Source organism: Littorina saxatilis, linkage group LG4 (assembly GCF_037325665.1).
Source record: "Littorina saxatilis isolate snail1 linkage group LG4, US_GU_Lsax_2.0, whole genome shotgun sequence".
NCBI lineage: Eukaryota > Metazoa > Mollusca > Gastropoda > Littorinimorpha > Littorinidae > Littorina > Littorina saxatilis.
In genome coordinates this window covers 42710060-42728745 of record NC_090248.1, presented here as the reverse complement: position 1 = coordinate 42728745, position 18686 = coordinate 42710060, and the positions used below count along the sequence as shown (strand labels likewise).

Genomic DNA, 18686 nt, shown 5'->3' with positions numbered 1-18686 from the left:
AACCTATTTCTTTCACATATGACGGTTGCATGGCCGTGTAAACGCGCGTCGCATTTTGACGCTTTACAGGGAAAATAAAAAACAAAAAGGAAGCATACAAAATATTTCAAACCGGATAATGTTACCGGAGCACTGATGTGTCGCCATCTCTTCCTTGGTTCAGTTTATAGTTGCTGTGTCCTTTTGAAACATGTTCTCATACAATTACGTCATACCATTGCTTTACTAAGAAAATTAATCTGTTTAGACCACACACACACACACACACACACACACACACACACACACACACACACACACACACACACACACACACACACACATTCATTCGCACACACACACACACACACACACACACACACACACACACTCACACACGCACGCACGCACGCACGCACACACCTTCCTGTCCACGTAAGGCAAACGCACTCTAGGGGTCGAGTGCATGTGAGAGAAAAACAGTGAAGGCTGTACGATTTGTTTGTGTGTTTGTTTGCTTAACGCCCAGCCGACCACGAAGGGCCATATCAGGGCGGTGCTGCTTTGACATATAACGTGCGCCACACACAAGACAGAAGTCGCAGCACAGGCTTCATGTCTCACCCAGTCACATTATTCTGACACCGGACCAACCAGTCCTAGCACTAACCCCATGATGCCAGACGCCAGGCGGAGCAGCCACTAGATTGCCAATTTTAAAGTCTTTGGTATGACCCGGCCGGGGTTCGAACCCACGACCTCCCGATCATGGGGCGGACGCCTTACCACCAGGCCAACCGTGCCGGTAGGCTGTACAAATGTATTAACAATTATGCTGGTAGAACATAATTGTGCTTGTGACTCTGAGGCGAGTCGGACTTATTAAGCTTCGCTTCGCTACATGACGATGAGGTTGTACATTAACTCAGGAAAACGACTTTATCAATTGTTGTTTTGTCAAATCTAATTGATCACTAAAAACTCTCGACGCTTACTTTTAAGACAAATTGGGCAATTATAATTGACAACTTGCGAACAAAAAAAAGGTTAATTATTATTTGATTTTGAAAGAACAAGAATATAATTATATTTGCATTCCTTATATGTGACTGGAGACATGTGCGGCGTCAGTTTACCGACAAAAGGACCAATAAATCATTTAGGCGATTTTTAAGTTTTGTTCGGTGAAGAAAAACAACTTGACCTTCGATTAGCTGTGTAAACACAGGGAACACGAGCGTCTTGATCTCTTTGAATGCGAAGGAAAAAGGAAGTAGAAACGGACCATGTTCCATTGAAGCTGTTTTGACTTTTGAAAAAGAAAAAGAGAATGAGCGAGAATGCGTTAGATCACTCAGACCAAGGTCTGATCTGCAAGAACTTCAACATCATTATGTAAATCTAATTTTGGTGAACGAGGAAAAATGGTCGAGTCATTTTTGGAAATGCAGATTATGACCGCTTGCGATGATTCTTGAGAGTGTTTAAGTTATACGCATATTTGGGTTTGTGAAATTAACTACCATTAACTACCAAGCAAACGCGGGATCCAGCCAACCATTCAACCAAAACAACCGCAAACCATAATCTACCCAACAACAAGCAAGCAAACAGAGAAAAAAAACTCTCAAACAAATATGAAATACATCAGCCAGCAAATTAATGTACATGTAATTTAAAACGAATTGTAATAGATTGCTAAGAGAACGTTTTAAAGTTAATGAAGTGACCTATCACAAACTGTTGAGCACTCACAACATAGACTGAATACATTGACCTCGACAAATAAGAAATCACACAGGTCATATTGCGCTTAGCTAACACAAATAAACAGAAACACAAAACCTGATTAGGAAATATTTATTTGGGAGAAAATCGCGTTTGTTGTGGTCTGTTGTTAGTGTTTTTGCTTTTGTAGCCGTTGTGAAATAAGAGAGAACTGTTAATTGCAAACATGTTCTATCACTCATTTACATTTTTGTTTTGCAGTTTCAGAGGAAACCAAAAGCTCTGATGACGGTGCTATTGCTGGAGCTGTGGTTGGCGTGTTGGTCGTGCTGGCGATTGTTGTTGCAATCGTGGTGTTTGTTATAAGGTGAGTCCAGCTCAAAGTATCGTATCGCGTGCTACTGGTGAGGGAAACACGACGGCGCGCGCTGAGTGCGTCATTAGTGTGTGTGTGTGTGTGTGTGTGTGTGTGTGTGTGTGTGTGTGTGTGTGTGTGTATGTGTGTGTGTGTGTGTGTGGTTGCGTGCGTGCGTGCGTGTTTGTGTGTGCGCGCGCGCGTAGGTGTGTGTGTGTGGTTGCGTGCGTGCGTGTGTATGTGCGTGTGCGCGCGCACGTGTGTGTGTGTAGTTGCGTGCGTGCGTGTGTGTGTGCGTGCGTGTGCGCGCGCGCGTGTGTGTGTGAGTGTGTGTGTGTGTGTGTGTGTGTGTCACAGTGCGTGCCTACGTGAGCGTGCCTGCGTGCGCACGAGCGTCTGCGTGCGCGCTCATGGCGTAATCTTTTCCCAAATAAAAAATGTGTACCTTAACACGTGTCATTCAAAGTTGGTTGTACTGTTTCATTGACTTCTCTTCTTATTTGGTCAGACGAAGACGGAACAATCCTGCGAAACCAACAAAGCAAGACATTAAGGATATCCATGAAAACAACAGCGAACGACCAACACAAGGGGCTGTTTATCAGAACCTGGGTTTGCTCAACTCGGAAAACGCAAGGACTCAAAAAGCGCCAGATAAAAATGGTTAGTCGTGCTTTGTAAAGTCTACAGTACACAAGAAAAATTTTTTTTCTCATATACAAAACAAAGGTGCAGACAAATTCTGATATCAAATCCGTCACAAGGCAAAATAACACTCATTTCAGGAAGCCTGCTACATGCACATTCGTAATGCTATATTTCAACCTTGTCCAAAAAATGAGATTGCTGGCGATTTGATTTATTCCAGCTGGCGTATTACCTAAATAATGAATATCCCATTTATTGATGTGACATTTGTAGACACACACTCACACGCGTCATTGCTGTGGTATGCACCATACAAGTATAAATACCACCTAGCCTCCCATGTATATGCTTCGTACATAAAGCTCGGGCTGGCCGGCTCCATACGAGTAAGTAGTACTACATTTTACTCGTATCGTTGTTCATTCTTTTGTTTGTTTGTTTGGTTGGTTGGTTGGTTTTGTTTGTTTGGTTGTCTGATTGGTTGGTTGGTTGGTAGTAGCTGTTGCTGTTACATTTTGTCCAAGAAGCTTTATTTGTGCATTCATTTTGGAAATCCATTTTTTCAGACAAATCTAAACTAGCCCCATACCCAAAAACTAAGCCTCCCAAGATAAAGGGAAAGAAGAAACCAGCACCTACTTCAACGTCCGGCGGCGGACAGGGTTATGTCAACGTCAAATTTAAAAACGACGCTGTCGACCCAAATGTTTGTCTGGAGAAATTACCAACATCAAGCGTGCCAAAAGTCTCAGCCCCAACCCTCCCTCCTGTGGAAGAGGACAACGTGGACGACGTGGACGACGTGGAAGACGACGAGGTGGTGGTGGAAGGGGATCGCAGCTATGACGTAGCCGTGAAAGAGCGCGTGTACTACAATGACGAGGTGTACATGACGTCAGAGGGTGCCGGTCTCAAACTGGACTCTGTGCAGGAGTATTTGCTGAAGAAGCTACGCGGTAACGACATTGATACAGAATACAAGGTTAGAACCGTTTCTGGTTTGGGGGTTATGTGTAGGATTTCGATCCATGGTAACATTTCACAACTCAATGCAAACAAAATCTGTTTTAACTTCTGATTTACTTTATATTTATTTTCCTCATATCAAAAATACAAACTGCCCAATTCAACACAGCAGGCAAATTGAAACTGGTTTTAGTTTTTGTCCTGTTAAATGTTTTTATTTTGTTTAGTATCGTTCAGGTATTCTTTCGTCTTGTAACTAATGATGTTAAGTGAAAATGTTATTTTTATTACACAGAATCTTCCAGTTGGACTGCTAAAGTCCCACGATGTTGGTCTGAAGAAAGAAAACAAAGACAGAAACAGGTTCAAGTCTATCTTGCCTTGTAAGTGTTGCTGTCTAGCGTTGGTTTCACTATTAATAATGACTTGCTAAGTACCCTCGATGAAATGCTCATACCCGTCTCTCTCTCTCTCTCTCTCTCTCTCTCTCTCTCTCTCTCTCTCTCTCTCTCTCTCTCTCTCTCTCTCTCTCTCTGATTCTCTCTTTTTCTCCCTTCCCCCTTTCACTGCTTGTTCTCCGAACAAAAATTTCCGGTGCAGTTATTCGACGCAGTTGAAAAAGAAACAAGCACACAGAAGGAATGCGTAAAGAACTAGAAACAATGATAACGAATAATTATGTTTTCTATGGGAATTAGTTTAGAAATGCTTGGCATCAGCCTCTTATATATTTGGCATAATAATTATTATAGGCAAAGAATGTACTACACACACTGTGAACTGAAGTATTCCACTTTTGAACACATTTGTGTAATCTGATGTAAACGCTGTGTGACGAACTATATTTTCCTTTTCATTTTCATTACTTTATTGTCCCATTGCTGTGAAATTCGGGTCGCTTCCTCCCAGTGGAAAGCTAGCAGCAACGGAGTCGCGCTACCCAGGTGTCTGCATGTTTAGGTGTATTCAGCCACCTGCACTTATGGCAGAATGACCAATTGGTCTTTTACGTGCCATTGTGGTGACACGGGGGTGGGGCATGGCTTCCGTCTCTGGTTCTGCACATAAAGTTGACCCGTGTCCGTCCCGGCCCGAATTCGAAACAGCGACCTTCCGATCACAAGTCCAGTCCCTCTACCAACTGAGCTACTCCCCGGTCCACTTGAAAAAGTAGCGCACATGGTTAACACTATTTATTGTGTGCTACTTATGCTGGTAGAATCATATAGTATTTCACATAGTGTTCAAAACGGGTTACAAAAGTATGTTCAAAAGTGTAACACTTCAGTTTACAGTGTATGGGACGGCATACATTATTTCTTTTTATGCCTAACCAGATGATGAAACCAGAGTGGTTCTCCGGGGTCCAGCAGATCCGGGATCTAACGACTATATCAACGCCTGCTACATTAGGGTCAGTATCAGCACCAACTCTGAGAGAGACACTCTAAAATAAACTTTCTAGATAGATAAATAAATGAATAAATACATAAATATAAAAACAAATTGAAAATGACCCAAACGCTGACAGGCTGGTTTTGTGTTATGGTATACAAAATTAAGAAAATTTTATAATATTCCCTTATACGAACATGCCTTTTCTAAAAAGCGGAATAAAAGTGCAGTCTGAAAACATGGAGCATACGAAATTAGTTTAATTACATTTAAAATGGGTGTTTCGGTAACCATGCTTTCATTTATTTTCAATTTGATTTTGAACGTCAGGAGTCTTAATCCTGTTGTTCATATCTTCGATACAAAAATTACTCCTCAAGCTTGATTGGTAGTTTTTGCAAGAAGCCCTTCTTGTTTTTGAACGCCTGTGTCATAGCTGACCTGCGTGCCATTCCAGAGCATGGATTATTTAAGTAAAATTCTTATATTTCTTTTGTGCAGGGACATCGTTCCCCGAAGGATTACATCGCTACACAAGGTGAGGGATATTTTCTTTGGCTTTAATGTGTTTCTCAAAATATGGTGTTTCGTTTCAGATAAGCATGTTCGTGTAAAGTATCCATTTGTATTGTTCACAGTATGCTTAAAAAGTATACTGTTTGCTAGTGTTCGTCTTTTGTTGGTTTATAGATGTGTAGTTTATAACTTTAATGCCGCAATAACTTTCTTTTTCAGGCCCAAAGAGAAGCACATTGGGAGATTTCTGGAAGATGGTCTGGCAGAATAAGGTCTCGCACATTGTCATGCTCACCAATCTTAAAGAAAACAAAAAGGTATGTACATCGTTCACGTTTCATTTGAAAACAAAACATGTAAAAAAGGGCACACGAACAAAATCAACACAAAAGTAGATCACATAACCTAAGGGAAGTAAGCGCTATATATGCATACGAGATGTGTAATGGAGTAAGCGAGACTTTACTCAAAAGTAAACAAAACAAGAAATTCCTCCGAGGTAGGAAAAACACCCCCGTCCTTGCCATTCTCACTGCCACCAACTGAGAAGGTTATTTCCCTTTGACCATTAATATGTCCTTCTATAAGTCCTTGTAGAATCTTAATCCACCAATAACTCCCTAACCGTGTGTTTGACTGGTCCCAATTTTTGTAAGGACCGTCTCAGGAATGTATAGAACCTGTTCACCAAGTTTGGTGACGATCGGTCCGTTCATTCTTGAGATCTATATGCGAACACAAACACACACACAAACAAACAAACAAACAAACACATCGACCGAATCCTATACACACCCCTATACCGGGGGTGTAACGAAAACGCAGAAGATCCAGATCAGATGCAAGTGTTACAAAATGCATGCTGGTATTGCGAATGAGCAGCATCAACCCACACATCGACATTTTAAATTGTAGCAAGTCTGTTGAAAAGCCGGTACAAATTAAGGACTTGAAGGCTCAAAACATGTAGTAAAAAGTGCAGGCTTTTGTTTCCACTACAAAATGAGTAGAACATGTAATATATAGAGAATACTACATGGCTTGCTGTGTCGTACCAGATTTACACGAGTTGTTTTTTTAAATATTGAACTGCGAGCGAAAGCGAGCTGTTCACTATTTGAAAAAGCAACGAGTGTAAATCTGGTACGACACAGCAAGCCATGTAGTATTCTGTTTATCCTACATACTGTACTTACGTGTATTTTACTGAAAATGTCTTGCAGACGAAGCAGCTAAATTGAAGACGCTTGTTTTGGAACCTCGATCTCTTCTAAAGCCTCGTGCAATCTATTACGTCAAAGCAAAGAAACGTCACTCTGAAAGTGTGGCGTGACGTGTTAGTTCTAAAGATTCATCGAGGGTAATTAGCGAGCGCAATTTTTGTTTCTATAATGACGTTTGTCTCGGTGACTTTGGCATCATAAGCAGTGGAAAAACAGGTCCCTGTCAGACTTGCTTGACATGACCTCATTTACATGATATACACACGTGTGATTTGAACGATTATTATCTCACGGGTGTCTCTCTCACGTATGTAGGATAAAAATATTTAAACGTGCATAACACTTAATATGCAAAATTGTACTACTTTGTGTCACGACAGAGAAAGTGCGAGGGGTACTGGCCTGCCCTTGGGAAAGAATGGCGCTATGGTTCTGTTGACGTTGCTGGTGTGGAGGAACACCACAAGGCTGATTACGTCATCAGGATCTTTCGAGTTCAGCTGGGGGTAAGAGAAATATTTGAACCTGATATCCCCCAGCATCCACTGTTTTTATCTTTACAAAGGAAGATGCTACGAAGCTACAGTTATTCAACACTATGATTTATTGTCATGACCTCATCAGATGATTTTGTTAAATACCTTTTTCAAATCAAGGTACAGTTAATTTCTAGGAAAAGTATGTTCTGCTGCCAAACCAAGAGGCGTGTTAGATTCTTCTGAAATGGTCAACTAGAAAAGCCCAATGGACAGTGTTGTGGAACACCGGCCATGCTTTGTGGTGTATGTATGATCGAGTGTGTATTGGGTACGTATCGTGTATAAGTGCAAGGAAACTGTGACTGTCCGTACTGCTAAAAGTGGCATGACATGTTCTGTTCATTTTTTTTCTCATTTTGGGGTTATCACTTTTGTCTCTTGGTTGGGACACGAAGTGCTTATGCCGTCTATTCCATCCAACGTGTGTTATAAGGGAGACAACCCCCAGGATTTTAAATATACAGTGTGTCTAGAATGGTCTGTTTGATTTCAATCTGTTGCTCAATGCTAAAATGTATTCAGAGCTAAAGCTATAAGCAAGAATAACGTTCTTGTACATGTGTAGCTGTGTTGTAAGCTTTTACACAGTTGATATTATTTTGTTTAAATCGTAACTTTCCCGTTACGTGGAACAAACGGCATTATCTGACTTGCTACTCCGTTTTGGTTTGTACTGCATTTCAAGTTGTTAGCATGTACATAGAATGAAGAAATGTGTTTGCGTATGTGTTTAAAGTACTGTCCGTAACATGTGGTACAGGGAGACAAAGCTCGTCGGGTAGCCCAGTACCACTACACCACGTGGCCAGACCACGATATCCCCAAAAGCACCGCGCTGGTCGATTTCTGGAAGACCGTGAACATGGTACACAAAAGCCAAGAAAAGACGTCACCTCTACTTGTGCACTGCAGGTGTGTTTAGTGAAGATTTCAATTTCCTCTCGCTCTGTTTTTGTTGCTTTGGTGTTTTTTTAAATTTTTATTTTAATCTACATTTTGTAACCGCATGTTTGTCTTCCTTTCTTTTTGCTTTCCACTCAACTCCGCATATTCATTGTCGTCGTCCTCGTCATAGTCATCATTTTCCTGCCCAGTCTTCTGCAGTTTTTCTTCTTTCTCCTTTCCCATTTCTCTTCTCCCCTTCTCACATAGGATGGTGTGCACGAGAAAGTGACCAACGTGGTGGGAATCAAGCGCTGGGTCGCATTGGTTGAAATTGAGATTGGTTTGAGATTTCGTCCCATCCGAACCAGTGCTTTGGCCCCACCCACTTGGGGACTTTATTGCGCACACCACCCCTTGCTCTCTGCCCCTCGTTTAACTCACTAGTTATGTTATTGACGAGTGAGTTTCCAAATATATTCACATATTCACACATTCAATTAAAAATAACGCTTACATGTTTCAAAAAAAGACACGATATGGTAGATTTTTCGGTAATTGTAATGTCTGTAAGTCTTCATTGCTGATCTTAATTTTCTCTGGGATTTTCTTAGTGCCGGTATTGGCAGGACTGGGACGTTCATTGCCCTTGACATCGTGATGAACAAACTGCACGAGCAGCATGATTTTGACATCTTCAACGTGGTGAAAGACATGCGCGATGACCGTTGTCACATGATACAGACAAAGGTAACATTTAAAGAGTATGCGTATCGACTGTTATGTGTCAAAAACTATATATAGGGCTATGTTGAGATGCGCCTCTCCGAGTGTAAAAGGCGATCGTCAAGAAGAAGAAGAAGAAGAAGAAGAGGTGCGTCTTTCTGAGTTAATATCAATACAATAGAATAGACTCAAACACGGACTAAACAGCTGACGAACTAAATATACATTTTGATCGTCAGTTAGCAGTGAGGCAATTTCCAATGATAAATCAAATCAAAATGATATGCATAGGCTGAATGGATTCTGTAAATCAAGAAATAATAATTCAAGTACAAGTATTCCCTTGGCCCTGATTACCGTAAACGAGGTTTTTCAAGTTTCAAGTTTCAAGTTTTAATTAATCCTTTCACCTCTTTTGAGGCATAGATATTTAACTTCTGTTATAAAACAAAAAAGAAATAAGTTTGATCACACCTACAAATTACAGTTTTTAAACGTAACAACAACTTCAAATAGCGAATAATAATTATACAAACTTCCCGAATTTGATAATCAAGCTTGACATTTTTGCTTCCAAACATTAAATGACAAAGAGAAAACATCGAGTGCAGTGATAAATACTTTCGTGGGATGTATTTAAACCTGTTACCACTGAATTTAATTAAATACACATTGAAGCTCAAATAGTTGGGAACTCATGAACTTGATGGTTTGAGTGGCATTATTTTAAACGTGTCAGCGCCCATAATCACGAACTCATTAATTCATCAATGTAGTCTAAGTATAATCTGTTCTTTTTCTTAATTTCAGTCACAGTACTGCGTACTTCACGAAGCTATTCTGGAAGCTTACACGAGTCGAAACAGCAGACTTCGACTGGAGACCTTTGATTCCGCCTTCAAACATCCAGTGGACCCTAACGACACGCACGACCGCATCGATGGAGAATTCAATGTGAATACAGCTAGTGACGGTTATTTTCAAAAGTCTGACTTTCTGTCTCTTTTGCTATGTTTTTTTTCTCACTCTCTCTCGTTGCCTCTGTCTCTGTATGTCTGTCTGTCTGTCTGCCTGTCTGTCTATCTATCTATCTATCTATCTGTCTGTCTGTCTCTCTCTCTCTCTCTCTCTCTCTCTCTCTCTCTCTCTCTCTCTCTCTTTCTGACCTCCTTTTGTTGGTAAACTTTTTCACTTTTTAATTTTTAATTTTTCAATTTTATCATTGTGTGTCTGTGCGTCCCAAGGACAGATTGTAAGAAAAGGCGTAGCCTTAAATCTTAATCTAATTTAAATTAAATAAAGTTCAATTCAATTCAATTCTCTCTCTCTCTCTCTCTCTCTCTCTCTCTCTCTCTCTCGCTCTCTCTCTCTCTCTCTCTCTCTCTCTCTCTCTCTCTCTCTCTCTCTCTCTCTCGCTCTTTACCCTTCTCATTTTCCACTGAGAACTAGTTTACATGCATGTTGTTAAGCTGCTTTCCTGTTGCGAGGGTGTTCGATTAAGGTTGATTGTGTTTTGCTGTGTGCAACAGATGGGGGCTTAACCAATGGTCTTTACCCTGCCCATTAACTTACTCTTGCTTTACAAGAACTTACTTTTCTGACAATATTGCTAACTGAGACTCAACATCAACTGGAAAGACTGCCTACTACCTTAGAATGATGGTTGTTGGTGTTTAACGTCCCTTCAACCTATCAGGCTAGGCGGGATCAATTCAATGATGTCCCTCATATTGGAACCTTTTGGTGTGCCCTTCTTGTTCGCAGGGACTGAAACAAATGAAGGTACTCATGCAAAAGCCAAGCCACAAGGAAGCTGAAAAACAAGAAAACATCAACAAGAACAGATTCGTCGATGTTTTGCCAGGTACTGCTGTCAAAAGTTTGACTTCTATGCAATTGTGTAATACTTTCCCCAATTGATCGTCTGCCTGACTGCTTCCCTATCCATTCGCCTTCTCGTTAGCTTTCTGTCTTTTCACTTGAATCTCTATGCGGCTGTGAATGAAAAACGAAAGTCGCCAAATTGTCTGTGGATCTGGAATCTTTGTTTTTCTTTTTTTTTTCGAAATATATTTATGCCGGACTTAATGGCTGCTTATATGTATACACATCTTCCTACCTGTGCTAACGATCAATGTACACTGCCTACTATACACTTATCCAAACTTTGGCACGAGTTAAGATAATCCTTCCAGTGGGTTTATGCCAACAATTAACAACCCAGCTGCTCTCATGTGCAGGATCTTGGGATTTGTGTTGTTGTTACTGAATTCATATTGCAGATTGAAACAGGTATCTGTTACAAAGTTAAATCAGCAAACGATTCTCCCTATGCTGCTTACCTTTGGCATGCGACCACGTAGACGAATGATCTAAACTTTGGTAAAAACCAGATTACGTTGATTTACGAGATGTTCGCGGGAAGGAAGGTATGCTTGATATGTCGTAGTACATGTATCAGGTTTTAATCACTCACTTTGTTATCGATTGCAGATGATAGCCAGCTAGTGCCTTTGACTGTTCCGATGGATGGTCGAAACGAGTACATCAACGCTGTGTTCATGCCGGTAGGACATGATACTTCTATGTTCTATCAGGAGAATGTATTTGATTTCTTTGATGCGTGTTCAAACCTTTTCTTTGATTTATCATTTAAATGTTTCTGGATTACAGAACAAATGTGTTGTTTTCATAAGGAACTGAGAAACAGTCAATGGTGTGAACATACCCAGAAAGCTCAGATTTAATATAAGACATACTTAAACCCCTCCACCCCTCCACCCCCCAACCCTCACCCCACCCCCCACCCACACACACACACACACACACACACACACACACACACACACACACACACACACACACGCACACACACACATACAGACACACAAGAGCATTTTCAGGAGTGTTGTCTTGTATTCACCTCCGGGACAACCTGTGTCTGGCCTGTCTGAAAACACCACCGCGTGAGGGGTTTTGCTGCCAGCGCGGTGAAGATAAAGAGGGAACATTTTCTCTGCCCGCACGGCAGCAAACAGGATGTTTCTGAACTGTATTATGATTCTTGTACAACCGGTATCCTAAGGTGCGTAGTTAAAGTGCTTAGATCATAAACAGCTATGGTCTGTCAAAATGCTAACACAACTTGTAATTTTCAGACCCTGCAGCGACAAGAGGGCTATATTCTGACGCAGCTTCCTCTATCAGATACCATCGTGGACCTATGGCGTCTTGTTGCCGGACATGACGTCAGCACGATTGTGTCTTTTGGTGGCGAAATGGATGAAGTTGAGGTAATCGCATTGACTGCTACATACTGTTGGCAGAAGCGTTCAATTGTAGGTTTCGTATTCGCAGGTACTATAATATCTTACTGCTCCATGCACTGTAAAAATAGTGCTTCTTGTTTACTTCTTGCAAAACACTGATACAGTCCGGCAGCACATTAGAAAATAAGGCTATAGTAATGAAAAGCTCTCCAAATTAGGCTTTTGAATTCTATATACGTACTTTTCAATTAGCTTGAAAACAGAGTATCCGCAAAATACGCGTTTATGTCGTTGAGGCTGAAAAGCTAGTTTCATAGTTAAACAAAACCTTCTGCTGAAGCTACTGAACAGAATGCCACGTACTCTTTTCTTTTGACTAATAACCATAAAGTTTAGAGTAGCTCAGGCGAGAAAAACAACTCAATGAAAATACATTGAGTCTCTTTCGCAATGGTAAAGACAAATTCCCGCAGATTGTACTGTAATCCGTTGGTGTTCAATACTTCCTCGCAGTACACATTTAAATGAACGCTATTTAACATCCACATGTGTTTTAAATATCATCCTTATATCATCCGCAGAACAAGAACTGTTACTGGCCAAGACAGATAGGTCAGAATCAGACGTATGGTCCAATTTCTATTCGTCTCACATCACTGAGTACACTGGGACAGCACCTTCTGAAGTACTCTTTGTCTGTGCACTGCCAGGTATGTTGGTCTTGGTATGTAACACGGTATTAATTGTGTGTGCCGATGACTCTTTCTTTGTGACTATACAAACACACAAAGACATACACCTGTTACAACACGAAATAAGGATTTTGTTAAAATTTGGTGCAGTGTCAGTTTGGTTGGTTAGGGCTGGGTTGTGTGTGTGTGTGTGTGTGTGTGTGTGTGTGTGCGTGTGTGTGTGTGTGTGTCTTGTGTGTGTGTGTCTTGTGTGTGTATGTGTCTGTGTGTGTGTGTGTGTGTGTGTCTGTCTGTCTGTCTGTCTGTCTGTCTGTCCGTCTGTCTGTGTGTGCATGTGTGTGTGTGTGTGTGTGTGTGTGTGTGTGTGTGTGTTTCTGTCTGTCTGTCTGTCTGTCTGTCTGTCTGTCTGTCTTTTGTTCCTTGCGGGGTTTGTCTCTAAAGTCATGATAATGTCTGTATCGTTGCAAATGTGCTGTTCATATTCACTGCAACAGGGAATGACCGAGCCTAGAGAGGTGGAGCTGCTACACCTCAGTGAGTGGAGGGGAGAGATACCAAGCAGCATTCCGGACCTAATCCGTCTGGTCCACATCGTGCTGTCCACCAGGTCTCCACAAGACAAGAGTGTCAGTCCAGTCCTACTGCAATGCGGGTGAGGAATATCGTCGTCGTCCTGGATCTTTTTGTGTAACTCGATTCTTGGCGATGTTGATGTTTTTGTGCTTTAAACTAAGTAAAGTATTCTCAATGAGAAACATTCTCTAAAATAGGATGGACAATAATTATGTGACCCTCCACCACGGAATGAGTCACATGTCACCTTTGCATGATTTTCATATTGTTACATTTTCATAAAGAATGTTTTATGCTCTATCCAGTGGTGAAAACCGTTTTAGAAAAGAGCAAAAACTGTTTGAGTTATAAGCCTGTGACTAAGGTGACCCTCACACTGTTACCAGACACTCCCCGGACTTATATTAAACCTAGCGCAGAACCACGCGAGGTGACATGCGACTCATTTCGTGGTGGAGGGTCACATATATAATTTAACATTCTTGTATCTTCTATCCCTGCCAGGCACAAATATAAACACTATGTCATAATACATTTTTTTTTATAAGTTTCGGCCTTCTGCTGAAAAGCTGTCTAAAATTAGTTCCGCCAAAATTCCATGACGACGTCGATATGCTTCTATTTGGGTTTTCTATAAGACTTATATGTTGTGTGTTGCCTTGATGTTACCTAAAATTCGTTTGAGTTAGAACCGACGGGGAATGAAGCTTATGAAGAGGCACACTTTTTTTCTCCCAAAATGAGATTTGTTTTCAAATTGAAAGTAGTGTTATGAAAAAGTTACAATAGTGACCTTTTATTACTCCAAATGATTAATATAACGACAATGTTTTCTTTATTATATTGTTTAATATGTTGGATTTAATCTGTTTTGTATCGATTGAACTTATCATTTCCCTTCTTTGAGTCGTGCGACGTCAGAGGCCGACTAGAACTCATAATTAGGATGGTCTAGACCCCAAAAGAGCGCATGTCTGTGTGCGTTCACTCGAGCGAAAAAAAAGAAGACATTGTAACTAAAAGAAATCGATACACAGATGTTTTATGTAGTTTTGATGAAAATATGACATTTGACACATGTCTCCACAGGCAATGTTCAAGTCGACTACTAGCGCGGTCTGGTAGAACAAACTCAGTCGATCTCGATCTCTGCCAAATATCATAATTTGGTCCAAAAAAAATTAGAGTATAGTAAATCCTTGTTATTTTGTTTATCATCGTTCTTCTCTTTGTTCAGCAATGGTGCAACCAAAAGTGGAATGTTTCACGCCCTCTGTGATGTCATCAGAAGAATGACGTCAGACCGGGTGATTGACGTCTATATGGTGGTCAGAAAAATGCAAGTTGTCAGGCCTCAATGTGTGACGTCACAGGTAAGTACAGTCTTTGGCAGGTTGTACGTAAAACACGACAAAGCAGACTTTATTAGGATTGATAGCAGGCATTCCAGTTGGAATGCTTTAGCTCGATCGACAAGTTAAACAAAATTCTTGTGTAAATAGAGGTAAATGTAATTACTCGCATGTAACGTTGTTGGTGTTCTGTTTGATTATTTGTTCTTGCTTATGACGTTTGACTTTTACTTACTTATTTAATTAGACATTTTAAAAGATGTTGCATTGTCTACATTTAAATTAAGTCAGGTTTTCGTTTTGAAATTTCATTTCCTTATTGGTCGGTTACGTTTTTTGTCTTTAAATGAGTTTAACTGCGCAAGCCTCAAACACCAATTACGCCACTGCTAAAAACAGTAAAACAATCTCTGTTGTGAGCTTAAGATAGCACATTCTAAACATTAGCGTGAAATATTGTACTGTTATTGCAGGTGCAGTACCGTTGCATCTACAAGGCACTGCAAGAATACAAGAAGAACAGAGACATCTACAGCAACCTGTGAACCGTGTAATGTTATGTGTCCGTCTTCTTCAAACGCTTACCCGGTGAAACCCTTGACTCCGTCGTCTTGCTGAAATGAAACCCACTTCTTCAGCTCATCCTACATGTTATTCTTCTCTTTAATCAGCAATGGTACAACCAAAAAAGGAATGTTTTCATACCCTCTGTGATGTCACCCACATCAGCGTCCTAGAGAAACTTTGGGCAGGTTCAATGTGTGCTGTTGTCGTGGTTTAGTTCGCAATTATTGAATTGAATTGAGTTAAATTGAACTGACTTTTCTTTTTTATTGACACTTGACAAGATTGTTTGCCTTTATATTGAAGGTATGTGATATTTTTTTTCATTTTGATTTTTCTCATGGATGAACCTGTGTGATATAAGTAACTCATCTTCGTATACGTGTAACCGTGTGCCGAAACACTACGATCACCTCGGGAAGCGAAGTGCAATCAAACAGGATTGAAAATATTAGGGCTAATTTCTTAGCCCTATAAAAACTGTTATGCAAACCCGAAGGTTTCCATGAACATACAGACAATCGGAAACCACCAGACCCCATCACAAACAGAATTCTACAATCCACTGGTGTTGACTTTTAAAGGCCAACAACTCGGGTGCAGAGTCTGCTGTGAAAGGAGCGGTAGCCTCCCCTGTCACATACGTAAGAGTGAAATGTAACTTTCGACTCAACTCTAAGGAGTCAAATTTGACAACAGAAAGGGTGAATGTTTAAGGAAGGTCTGATGTGTTCTATGTCTTTGCGTGTGTATGTGTGTACTGCGGCGATTTTGCATGCCCTCTAACTGGTATGAAAAATATTTTGTCTTAATGCTTCTTTTTTCTCTCTTTTTTTTATTGTTTTTTTATTTGCCAAGCACATCATGTGGGGCGTTTAATAAATACCACTGATTGTTACAATATTCCTTATAAATGTGTTTGACCTACAATGGACATTGACATTTTCATGTACAATATCTCTTTTTATTTTTATTTTTATTTTTTTAATTCGTTAATCTCCTTTAAATATGTATGTGTTGATAAAAAATGTGTTGGTGAGACATATGTATGCGTATAACCATCAAACCAAAAATGTAATGGCTAACATTTTCATCAAATATTTGTGTGTGACATCTGAGCATAATAACATCACAAACAACCATACACTTCAATAACCTATCTGTAGGCCTACTGTTATTTGATAACATCCTAATCGTATCGAGTTTTAGAAAACCCCGCATCGTTTCTTTACCAAGGTAAACCACACCTAAAGCATAGCTTACCCCCCGATCCATCCACTCGCACCCCCAGTCACACGCACATTCTTATACATGCATCTCCTAAGACAAATACCCGTATTTTCGTCCGTCCGCTCACTCCCACCCCCCTCGTACATGTAAACGTCACATATCACTTCACTTTATCTCGACTTATATAAAAAATACTCACAATCTTCTTATGTACATTTCATTTTCCAATATAATATTCAAATCGTATCTATCACCATACTTATATTTACTAATACACATTTTTGCAATCAAAATAATATGATTAATTTCCTTATTATTTTGGCATTTATTGCTTGGTTGATAACTAAACAAAACATCGTGTTCTGAAAGGTGCGCATTTAATTCTAAAAATTCCAGCGGGAACATACGGCCTAATTGTGTGTGTGTGTGTGTGTGTGTGTGTGTGTGTGTGTATATGTGTGTGCGTGCGTGTGTGTGTGTGTGTGTGTGTGTGTGTGTGCGTGTGTGTCTGTGTGTGCGTGTGTGTGTGTGTGTGTGTGTGTGTGTGTGCGAAGTTGATGAAATGTGAAGTTTCTTCCTGTTTTGTTGGTGCGGTTTGAGAGACGTTATCTTTTTTATCAATAAAACCACAACCCATACAACCAATAATCGTTATTATCAGAATGCGTCTAGTCGATTTGATATGTGCAATTCCATTCTTCCTTTGCATGCTGAAAATTGTCACACACACGAGTAGGTCTACATTAACATACTGAACTGATTTGCACTATGTGGTTTGATTTCGTTATTGTAACATTTATGATAGCACACCAAAAATAAACTGAAGATGTTCTGTGTTGCTTCTTGTCATCTACTTATTTATATATATTGATCGTATCCTGCAATGTTTAATGCGAAGAATACTTCGCTCCATTTTGCGTTGTTCTAGTGCATCTTTCACAAACACACCACCTCCAACTACCCCCTCCCCCCAACAAAACAAAAACAAAAACCAAACCCATCCCACCCCCACCCCAACCGACCCCCCCCCAAACACACACACACACACACGCATGTGCGCGCACACACACACATACACACTCTCGATCTCTCCCTCTCTCTCTCTCTCTCTCTCTCTCTCTCTCTCTCTCTCTCTCTCTCTCTCTCTCTCTCTCTCTCTTTCCAAAAAATCATCCCTCCTATACCTTGCATAGACCTCTACACATCGAGCTTAGCCTTCTCGGGAGCTTTTCTCTGGAACTCCTTCCCCCAACAGATAAGAAATGCAATTTCAGTGAAAATGTACAGTCACGTTCACACATCATTCGTGAATGAAATGTCTTGTTCGATTGTTATTTTGTTGAACATTTTGTACTAGTGTTAACGGATGTGTAGCTGATTTGAACAACTTAATTCTCAAAATGAAAGGTTTAACTATGTCAATGTACTTTTGTAATTTTTGAGTTCTCCTTATATAATTCCTTAAATGCACATTGTGTTGCAATCCATACAATGTAATTCTGTATCTTATATGATTGAAGTTTTATTTGTTATGTCCGTCTGTCTTTATGTGTTGTATAAAGGACAGGTTGGAAGAATAGGCTTTGCCTAAAACCTTTATCCTTTTGTAATAAAGTTCTGAGTCTGAGTCTCTCTCTTTCTCTCTCTTTCAGGAAGACCATCATTTTTTTGACAAATGCTAGAGTCACTCTACGACTTATTTGCGCCACAAACATGTGATTGTCTTATCTTATCCTGCATATACATACAGTGAAGTCCGGATGTAGTGATAGCCCTCGGGACCAAATTTTTTTATCACTACATCCGGACTATCATTACACCAGGACGTCCGGTTATTAGTGATATTTTTGTAGGTTTTATCACTATATCCGGACGTCCGGTTATAGTGATATTTTTTGTAGGTTTTATCACTACATCCGGACGTCCGGTTATAGTTCTATTTTTGTAGGTTTTATTACTACATCCGGCCAATCGCTTGTATTTGTAGTGATATCTTCAAAGCTTTTATTGCTACATGCGGCGGCACATTTGGTAAACTAGCCTCAAGGC

At 40.3% G+C, this 18686-nt stretch overlaps 1 protein-coding gene across 1 annotated transcript in view; it reads left to right on the top strand.

The window, feature by feature from the left end:
• The window catches only part of LOC138965595 (receptor-type tyrosine-protein phosphatase epsilon-like), a 41097-nt gene extending 24639 nt beyond the window's left edge, over nt 1-16458 (top strand). Inside the window, exons 12-20 of the mRNA XM_070337777.1 lie at nt 8846-8981; nt 9768-9911; nt 10722-10821; nt 11451-11524; nt 12116-12250; nt 12808-12936; nt 13413-13570; nt 14729-14864; nt 15317-16458. Coding sequence (XP_070193878.1) covers nt 8846-8981; nt 9768-9911; nt 10722-10821; nt 11451-11524; nt 12116-12250; nt 12808-12936; nt 13413-13570; nt 14729-14864; nt 15317-15388 — 1084 coding nt within the window. The 3' untranslated portion in view covers nt 15389-16458. The remainder of the gene's footprint in view (nt 1-8845; nt 8982-9767; nt 9912-10721; nt 10822-11450; nt 11525-12115; nt 12251-12807; nt 12937-13412; nt 13571-14728; nt 14865-15316) is intronic.
• Nucleotides 16459-18686: the final 2228 nt, after the last annotated feature.